Here is a 10421-nt window from a genome sequence, read left to right on the forward strand (position 1 = left end):
TGACCAATGGCAGCTGGAGATTGGAGGAGAGTTCACACCAAGGTGTGATAAGTGAAGCATTCTGGGCATCAGAGTTTTCCAGTCTGTTCCTTTGTCTTTGGAACCAAGGACCAAGTGATCAGGTCCTCCATTTTGTGAAGCACTACGCAAGACTTAACTATTAAACCCACACCAATGGAATTCACTTGTTACAGCAGCAGTGTTTAGGGGAAGCTTTTGAATTTTTTTTTTCTTGTTTTCTGTCACAGTCGTCAAAGGGAACAATCAGTGTCAACAGACATTTGCTCATCACTCATCCACTCACACGGATTCCTCTGTCCACTGACAACCGACCTTGAAATTGTTGACGGATGACACATGTTGCGCAGCCCATCAAATCGGATCTTTTCTTTATGTAAGAGTTGCTTCACCCCTGAGAAGAAACATGTCAATATGTAAAAATGAACAAGACATGTTTAAATGAAATTCATGGCTACCCCTGTTTTCATTTTTGTTTCTCACAAAAAGCCCTCCAGCACATTCATGCGGCAGAGAGAGAGAGAGAGATAGTTAAGATTTTACACTCAAAACATATGAGGAAAAACACTCACCCCTACCGTAAATGCTGCTTAGTCATCAATGTACAAGCGAGTCGTCGGATGAAAACCTCGGCAACGCCCAGTGAGATCTGCCTATAAAGAGCGAGGAGCCGAGCACCTGTCGTCAAACTGCACCAGACTCCTGACAACAGGTGAGCTCCTCTCATCTCCTGCTCATTCTTTTATGATCTGACTTCGCACCTACACCTGATTTATTCACCGTTCATAATTTCATGTCGTTTTTTAAGATTTGAATTGAAGCCGGAGAGGACCGTCATCATGACTCGTGTCCTCCTCGTCCTCCTCGTCCTCTCGCTGACGGCCATCCCTCCAGTAAGTTTGATTCTGTCTACACTCGGATTAATGATGTTAAGACATTTGTCTGCCGTCCTTGTTGCAAACTTCTCAGTATCAACTTTATATAAACTAAAAGAAAAAACATCCTTGTTTCAAACTTATTTATTGTATATAGTTTTTATATACCTTTGTTTTTTTTAATTTAATGTAAATTTTTTGTAAAATTTTGTACATACTAACCCTTTTCTGTAAATTTCTTATATATTCTTCTTTAAGTTGAGGGGAAATTGTTGTGAGGAGACACAATTTTATATTCTAGATTTTTATGACAATGCCACAGAATTATATTTTAAACGACACCTGAAAACTATGTAAGCGCATTGCATTCACTGAATAAAAAAATTATATTTGGACACCTTCTCATCTCATCACATCTCATAATTATGACATCCTGATCTAGTAATTAAGGTGTCAAGTTTTTAATTTATTTCGCGAATGCAATGCGCTTCCGTAGAAAACAGAATAAAACAGGATTTTAAAATGGGTGCTGTTGTGACTTTGTGTTGCAGAGTGCGGCTGCGGATGAAGCTCAAACAGGTAAGTTGAATAAAGCAGAATTCTTAACATATTTACATAATTTTCTTTTAATAATTCACACATTAGACTGCTGCGCCTTGATTCTGATATTTCCGTGTTCACCTCCAGACGAATCTTCCGACGTCTCTGAAATCATCGCAACAGTCAATGACGGCATACGTAAGACAGAAGTTTCATATAATCCAACTTTTCTGCCTAAAATACAAAGAAAAAAACGAATGTTATTCTGGAGTCTGGAGATTATGTAAATCTCCAGATTCTTGGTTTTGATATTCATGTAAGTGTCCGTATTGTTGTTCCGCAGCAAACCTGATCCACGGCGACATTGTGCCTAATCGAAAGAGGAACGCCGCATCCTGCACATCCAGCGGCTGCAAGTGGCCTAAAAATGGAAATTATGTCTATGTGCCGGTCTCCATCTCCTCCACTTACAGTGAGTAGAAGCTTGACCCCCCCCCCCAAAAAAAGTTCCATCATGGTGAAAAATAGATTTCACACAAGCAACAAATGTCTTTCGGCAGAATGAGGAAGTATTATCTTTAACCAGTGGAAAACAACTAAGTACATTTTTGAGGTGTTTTGACAACATGAATAATTGCATATCATGTTACATCTACTTCACTACAATTCAGAGGGAAATAGTGTGTTTTTAACCAGTGGATCTTTTCTTCTTTCCTCTCCCACTAGTGATCTCACAACCCCTCAGATATATTTTGTGACTCCTTGATGGGAAAATGTAATTTGCGTGTTTTCAAAATCTCGTAGATGTACTTGAGTGGGGAACCGAGCATTTCTACCACCACCGTTCTTATCATACATCATTTGTTTAATATGGAAATGGAAATGGAGAATTTGAGATTTAAAGTCGTCCTTCACTCAAAAAGGTGTTTTTCTTCTGTTTCTGTCCTATAAAATGTCTGACAATGACTACAGGGACTTGTCACTGTAGAGGTGTTTTCTTCCAGTGCAGCAGAGGCAGCGCATCCACGACAGGTGTCAGCAGACAGTTAGCGTTAGCATTAGCAGTTAGCATCCACGAGAGGACGGCAGGATATGTCGGCAGACAGTTAGCGTTAGCATTAGCAGTTAGCATCCACGAGAGGACGGCAGGTGTGTCGGCAGATAGTTAGCGTTAGCATTAGCAGTTAGCATACACGAGAGGAAGGTGTGTCGGCAGACAGTTAGCATTAGCATTAGCAGTTAGCATCCACGAGAGGAAGGTGTGTCGGCAGACAGTTAGCGTTAGCATTAGCAGTTAGCATCCACAAGAGGACGAGAGGAAGGTGTCAGCAGGCAGTTAGCGTTAGCAGTAGCAGTTAGCATCCACGAGAGGACGGCAGGTGTGGCAGCAGACAGTTAGCGTTAGCATTAGCAGCTATATTCCACGAGAGGACATCTCCGATGTTGCCCCTAGCCATCTTGTTGTGCACATTCTTCCAACGGTCAATCTTGTTGCACACATTCTTCCACCGGTCAACCTAGCATGAGCAGCTGTGGTGGGCGGGGCCTGTGTTATTTGCATATCATGAATATTCATAGTCTCAGAATTCCCCAATGAGGGACAGAGAGTGGATGGTTTCAGCACCAGTTTTTTAAAACTTTTTGTTGGGGTAAACAAAATATTAGGCATACCAGATTATTTTTATATACTTTAAAACGTGACTGGAGGGGGTCTTTAAGCAAACTTCAGTTCTTACTTGAGGTGTTTTACATCCACTGATGTAAGCAAATGTCTTAATAACTTTTGATTATTATGAAAAAGTTTTGATTCATACAAAATCTACCTACGTTTTTGTAGTCTGACCCTGGCTGCCAAAGCTATTCCTGTAACTCCCAAAATAATTATTTGACCCCATAAATACATTTAACGGAAAAAAAAGGTAAACTGTGCGACTGTGAAAAAAAGTTCAAACCAAGATAAATCTGAAACTGTGATAAATGCACAGTGATGATAGTGATGAAGAGAGCTTAACATATTCAAAGTGAGGATGAGGGGAGGATTAACAATTTGAGTGTCACATTTATCGCCTGGGATAAAAGGAGGGATTTTGAAAAAAAATCTAAGTTGCTGTATTATGCTTGAAGGCGAGCGGCAGGGTGCGAGGTGTTCAGGGTATTTTGGGAGAAAACTTCTCAGCAGCCTTTACTTTGTCTCTGCAGGCCGTGCACAGCGCAGCATCATCATAAGAAGCCTGGTGAGCTTCCATAGATCCACCTGCATTCGCTTTGTCTGGCGCAGATGGTATCATAGGTCGTACCTCAACTTCTTCTCTGGATCTGGGTAGGAACACACACACACACACACAACCCCTCTACGATCGTGTATCTCTCTGGCAGTGGTGAAGGAGGAAGTGCTCAGAGCCTTTACTAAAAAAAAAACTATCAACAAAGATGAGAATGTAGTACGGCATTCAAAATCCCACTACAGTAAAAGTACAGAAGCGTTATCAGCTAAAAGTTAAAGTACCAAATCCGCAGCATTCTGTTCATCCGTCAAATGAAGTTGTGTATCGGAATATAAAGTATAGGTCCCTGTAAAATCTAAAAGAGTTAAAGTAGCATGAAAGAAATATATGCAGGAGCAGTCAATGTCATTTTTATTTAGGTACAGTATTTGAGCAAATCTATTTTGTACCACTCTGACTCAGGAAACATTTTTCAGTTTGCCACAGATTTGAAACGTTTCTTTTTTGAAGGAATAGATGTTCGATACCAACCGGCTGGAGGATCTGTCGGAGATGGAAGTCACCAGCTTGTCGCCGAAATAAATATTCACAATTTTAAAGTACTGACGGATTTCCACTGTCACTCCGTTGGTAATATCCATATATACCCGGAGACAGTAAAGACTGGAAACACTGGGAGAGAGAGAGAGATGTAGAAGATGACTGGCATCCATTCGGCTGTCATATACAACTGTTTTTTTATTTTTTATTTTTACAAAGATTTCACTCTGTGTGTGTGTCTGTGTGTGCGTGTGCGTGTGTCAGGTGCTGGTCTTACGTGGGCCGCGTGGGCGGAGCACAGCTGGTCTCCCTCAGGAAAAACGGCTGCTTGTACACGAGCACGGTGCAGCACGAGGTGCTCCACGCGCTCGGCTTCCACCACGAGCACGTCCGCTCCGACAGGGACTCCTACGTTGAAATCCTCACCCAGAACATTCAGTCAGGTCAGCTCGCACACACACAAAATGTTTTATTTCATACGGCGATGAGGAAAACGGAGGATGAAGTCAATAAGAGGCCCAAAGAGTATGCACATGCCTACCTTTATTTTGGGTAGGCATGTCCTCGTTCAGCTGTATCTCGGAGGTACAAAGATTTATGGGCAAATTTGAGCAAAACTGAATTTTATTTAGGCTCCAATTTACCAGGAAGGTCCCATTTAGATACAATATCTCTTCGACCAGGGAGTCCTGGTCAAGATGGATGAACAGACTGAGGGTCTACGGCCGTGTTATCAGCTCTGTGAGCGGGAACTCAAGATGCTGCCTGGTAGTCGTTACGAAATGGGAAATCGCGAACACAGTGCGGCATCGAGTGTTTAAAGGGTCAGTAAGCCATTCTGCAGCAACGCGCGTTTTGTAAAAATCTGCGGAAATTCCCACGCGGTCCGCTAGCTGTCGGTTGCCGCGTGCTGAAAGTCGATCGGGGTTTTTGGTCCAGCCAAGGCTCCGTAAATCGAAATCAACATAGAGAAAATGGCGCGGCCAGCCCCACGCAGCGTTGCGAGTGCAGTTTGTAAAACATCACTCCCTGACACCTTAAAGAGACGGCGCTGCAACTCCGCGCCTTTGGCCTGGTGGTTGGCGCATCGTTTTCTCCTGTACCCCGAGGACGCGGGTTTCGCGGCCCGGGCCAGAGCAGTGAACCATCGACATCCACAAAGAGAGAGAGACAGGGGTTTCTCCAAAATCGCTCACTGCGCCTTTAAGTCGTAAAAACACTGCTGTCGGGAATCTGAATGCTACACAGGCTAACGACTTGGCAAGCTAGCTCGACGCGTCGCTCGATCACGTTGCTCATTGTAGCTGTGGACCAGATACCTGCGAAGCGAACGACTTCCCCATCGGCCTTCGCCGCGCTTTGTGCTCAGTGACAACCTTGCAAGTGTTCGCATGCTAACACACCAAACTAAGATCACAATATTTGAGCTTGAATGTGTTTAACGGTTTCATCTGTGCAGGGAGGGAGAACAACTTCCAGAAGGCGCAGACTAACAACTTGGGAACTCCCTACGACTTCGGCTCGGTCATGCAGTACAGCAAGTGAGTGCCAGTTATATCAGAGGTATAAGGCAAGTAGCATCAAGGGTTGCCGACCGGGAATCGAACCCCAGACCTTCTGTACCAAAGACAGTGGTGCAAACCACCGATTAGCTATACCAGCTGTATGTATAAGTACACTTTTGGAATATCGTGGTTGCACTTTGTACAAAATCACATAGTCACACTTTATCTTCCATATTAATTTCAAGGGGGCACCCAGGGTTGAACTGGGGAACCTCTTGATCTGCAGTCAAAGGCTCAAACCGCAGAGCTGTACCCCCCGTGAGACGATATGTGTTGTATTTGTCTGCACACATGCACACAGGACCAGCTATGAAGCAAAATGATCAGAATACATAGCAATGATTGTGTTTTTATACTGTAAGTCATTACTGAAGGGGAACAAAAGAGTTGAAAAGAAATATGTAAATACTGACAACAGTAAAAGTATACAGGTAAGAAACATTATCGGTGCAGAGCCAGTGTGTGTGTGTATGTGTGTGTGTGTGTGTGTGTGTGTGTGTGCTGCACCTCAATCAACCAAAAATGTTTGTGTCCTTCCCAAAGCAACGCCTTCTCCAAAAACGGACAGCCGACCATCGTCGCCAGGAAGGATCCCAACCTCAAGTTTGGAAACGCCAAAGAAATGAGCACTAACGACATTGCACGCATCAACAGGCTTTACAAATGCCGTGAGTGAAAAATAAACACTTTATTCCGTAAAAAATTACAAAATCATACTGTCGACATATGTAAGGACGCAACAAATGCGTCCCACTGCTGTTTGGGAACGCAGTAGAACAAAATGTCATTTATTAATCGGAACCTCATTTCTGTTTCTTTTTGTTTTTTTCCCCAACCAGGAAGTTGATGTCAGGTGGAACGGGTCGCCCTCCAGATACTTCACCTGTGGATCATCATGATCTCTGTAGAACAGCAACAATATTAGTCTATACCAACAGAAAATGTGCTGCGTACCTGTTCATATGTGATGGATCATGATACATTGTGAAAGCTATTTTTTTTTCTTAATATAATGGGACTTGATTAAATACTAAGTGTGTGCAGCACCCGCAGGGAGATATGACGGCGTCTACAGCCAAAAAAGATTGTCGATATTGTATTATTTGATATATTATTTTCGGTTGAGGGGGGTCAAGGGTTCTTTATACAAGAAATGTAGCCATTTCATAATCAATGACTTTGTATCAAATGTGACATTTCTTCAATTAAATCAACCAAAGCAAATTCAGTGAGCACGTTTTCTTTCTTTTCACACCAAAAGGAGGCAGTGTCCTGCCACCATCCGACCGTCAGGGTTTCTCCTCCTCAGCTTCACATCAGTTTGCTTTCGATTGATATTTAGTTCTGTGAATTTTCATATAAACCAGCCCAAATCTGTTTTTCATTTTTATAGACGATCACGGGGCAATATGCACTTTTTGTTTTGCACAAAGGTAAAATGACAGTGACATCATCTTAGATTAAATGATTAGTGAATATCTTCACGGACTCTTTGACTATGGATACAATGCATAAAAACCTCATGTTCTATGTTGTACATTTGCAGAACATATTTCCTTTATTCAACTTAAAATCACCAGTACCGCAATTAAAAAAATGCCCAATTACAGGTGAAGGTCCTGCATAATTATCAGCAATTGTGTTTCAAATGAAAGTATGATATATTATATTATTACTGTAAAGTGAACTGCTCTGAAGCATCAGAGTGTACGCAGCATTATAATACAGCAGCTGAAGTAAACTTAGTTTAAACTATTCTGTTTTCATATTAAAGTAGATTGGTCGAGTGGTTCCCAACCTAAGGGTCAGGGCCCTAAAAAAGACAAGAATTTCGTTTTTTTTCTCATTTGCCTTTCGCGGCTTCCATATTGAAGAGACAAAAATATCAACTCCAACATAAACTGGCTCTCTCTGCTGCTGTTTATTGAGATGACTCATCGCTGAGTTACGCTGTGTGTGTGTGTGTGTGTGTGTGTGTGAGAGTGTGTGTGTGTGTGTGTGTGAGAGAGTGTGTGTGTGAGAGTGTGTGAGAGCGTGTGTGTGTGTGTGTGTGAGAGTGTGTGAGAGTGTGTGTGTGTGTTGGCTCTATTAATTTTTGCTGTTACCATTCCTCCTGTAACTATTTAACTACTAAAAACTATTACACCGTGTGCTGTTGTTATTATTATCATTACAGTCTGACAGGACCTCTACACTTTCATAGCTGTAAAGGATTAGCGACAGTGTTGAAGACGCCGACAGACCCGTCATCGTGAGGCCTGAGTGTGTTTTCTGAATATGAGTCACCCTGGAAGGTTTTGTTAACTCATTTTTATGTTAAAGATTTGGAAAACTCCACTTAGCTCATTTCTCCTTCAATCATCTTGTTCGACAGTCACAGAAATACGCAGCTTTTACTACAAAAAAACAAAACCTTTAACGCGCCTCATGGCGTCATGAATACATGTCAACACACTGAAGTCTTCACTGCAGACAAATCATGAGTCAACAAGAAAACACAAGTTCAAAATGTTTGCAATCCATCCATCTATCATCCGTCCATCCATCCATCTACCATGCATCCATTCATCCATCCATCCATCTATCATCCATCCATTCATCCATCCATCCATCTACCATGCATCCATTCAACCATCCATCTATCATCCGTCCTTTCATCCATCCATCCATCTATCATCCATCCATTCATCCATCCATCCATCTATCATCCGTCCATTCATCCATCCATCCATCCATTCATCCATCCATCTATCATCCGTCCTTTCATCCATCCATCCATCTATCATCCGTCCATTCATCCATTCATCCATTCATCCATCCATCCATCCATCCATCTACCATGCATCCATTCATCCATTCATCCATACATCTATCATCCGTCCTTTCATCCATCCGTCCATCTATCATCCATCCATTCATCTATTCATCCATCCATCCATCTATCATCTGTCCATTCATCCATCTATCATCCCTCCATCCATCCATCCATCCATCCATCTATCATCCGTCCATTCATCCATCCATCCATCTATCATCCATCCATCCATCTGGTCGCGGCGGCAGCCTGTGACCTTGACCTCAGTGGAAAACTTCCCGAGGTCAAGGAAAGGGGTCAAGTACGACTGATGGGACTTAGGAAAAGCCGACAGCGCTGCTCAGAGAATCCCACTCCACTTTTGTTAAACTGCGTCGACGGCGGATGTTGTTGACGCGTCTGTCGTGATGAAACTACACATCTCCATCAGCATGTTTCAGTGTTTTACCAGCGTGTGACATCACATGTAAATGATTCATATGAAACAGTAACTTACAACTGGATCATATTCATACTCTTCTTCTTCTTCAGATTGAATCGTTTACGTCCGTGCATGTCGCGTCACGTTAGTGCACCCTATGCTAAAGGAGATAGGAAAGGAAGCATTGAAACTCCTTTTCTAAGCACTTAGAGAAACCGACCAGCTCTTATCACGGCTGCTGATCAAATACTTCCGGGTCGCGTCAAGATTTAGGAAACTTCCCGAGCCAATTTGACAATTCGACCTCACCCTGGGCGTTCCAGACACCCCTCTGTCCCCGGCCTCGCTCTCCAGCGCCGCCTGGGGGATCCCGAGGCGTTGCCAGGCCTAATGGGACATGTTAGCCCCTCCAGAGGGTTCTGGGTCCACCTCTAAGTCTCCTCCCGGTTGGACGCCAACCCCCATAAGGAGGGGGCCCAGGCGACGTCCTGACCAGACGCCCGAACCCCCTCAACCGACCTTTCAAGGTCAAAGGTGGTCACGGAAGATAATGGTGTGATTCATGTGTTCCCTCTGGTGCACATGGACGCTGTCGACAGCACTTGGACGTGGACTCCTGCTCACTCCCCTTTTCAAACGGAGAACTTTCTATGTATTGAATCCGTAGTCAAGGCCTCACCAGACCGATAACATGTCCTGAACAATTGACAATGGTGTTGCTGTCATTGAACCTTTGTGGCCTTTTTTTGGAAATCTTTTCTGTGAACGTTCATGGAGCTGCTGTAAACATCCATCTGAAACAAGCCGATGTGAATTACTCTACACTGACGAGCTGAGGAGGAGGAGAACACACGATGTCAGGATGATGGCAGCACACTGCCTCCTTTTGGTGTCAAATAGAATAACACAACGCATTTGTTTTAGATGGAAAGTCACATTTAATTTTTTTGAAGGAATACAAAGTTTTTGATCACGACACACAAGTGGCTGATTATATTATTTATTTGTCCGTCTACAACGTCACCAACAATCATCAAATCACGACCTCATAGTTCCGTCACCAAAACGAACGCTTTGATTTAAAAAAAGAAAAACAATCAAGAAGTGAATCGAATGGATGAATTAGAAAGGTTAAAAGAGGCCGAGTAACGCCCCCAGACCCGACTACATGAAGAACAACTGCTAACACCTGCAGGTGTCAGATCTCCATCACATACGCATGTTCTGTTGCTATAGAACGATATTGTTGCTGTTCTGCAGAGGTCATGATGTTCCACAGGGGAGGTATCTGGAGGGCGACCCGCTCCTCCGGTCATCACCCTGGTTGAGGGGGAAACAACAACAACGCATGAGGTTCTCATTCATAAATGAAATTAAATTCAACTGCGTTCCTGCAGCCGTGGCACGTCTTTGTTGCGTCCT

The 10421-nt window shown here is 43.2% G+C and overlaps 2 protein-coding genes across 2 annotated transcripts in view; one reads left to right on the plus strand and one right to left on the minus strand.

The window, feature by feature from the left end:
• Positions 1 to 588: 588 nt before the first annotated feature.
• On the plus strand, positions 589 to 6987 carry LOC118302117 (low choriolytic enzyme). The gene is made up of 10 exons (XM_035627979.2): positions 589 to 730; positions 827 to 911; positions 1445 to 1472; positions 1581 to 1631; positions 1777 to 1905; positions 3633 to 3753; positions 4463 to 4641; positions 5658 to 5739; positions 6307 to 6431; positions 6603 to 6987. Exons 2-10 carry the CDS (start codon positions 858 to 860, stop codon positions 6608 to 6610), a joined length of 777 nt encoding a protein of 258 aa, XP_035483872.1. The 5' UTR covers positions 589 to 730; positions 827 to 857; the 3' UTR covers positions 6611 to 6987.
• A 2930-nt stretch (positions 6988 to 9917) lies between these two features.
• The window catches only part of LOC118302116 (high choriolytic enzyme 2), a 3524-nt gene continuing 3020 nt past the window's right edge, over positions 9918 to 10421 (minus strand). The window contains exon 10 of the mRNA XM_035627978.2: positions 9918 to 10319. Coding sequence (XP_035483871.2) covers positions 10315 to 10319 — 5 coding nt within the window. The 3' untranslated portion in view covers positions 9918 to 10314. The remainder of the gene's footprint in view (positions 10320 to 10421) is intronic.

This window comes from Scophthalmus maximus, chromosome 4, assembly GCF_022379125.1.
Source record: "Scophthalmus maximus strain ysfricsl-2021 chromosome 4, ASM2237912v1, whole genome shotgun sequence".
Lineage (NCBI taxonomy): Eukaryota > Metazoa > Chordata > Actinopteri > Pleuronectiformes > Scophthalmidae > Scophthalmus > Scophthalmus maximus.

Bases quoted from the DNA above. Each gene is read 5' to 3' on its own strand.
- LOC118302117 (XM_035627979.2), top strand. From the start codon at position 858: ATGACTCGTGTCCTCCTCGTCCTCCTCGTCCTCTCGCTGACGGCCATC. The intron at 1,632-1,776 runs GTAAGACAGAAG...GTTGTTCCGCAG, and splicing joins AACAGTCAATGACGGCATAC to CAAACCTGATCCACGGCGAC. The intron at 4,642-5,657 runs GTCAGCTCGCAC...TCATCTGTGCAG, and splicing joins CACCCAGAACATTCAGTCAG to GGAGGGAGAACAACTTCCAG.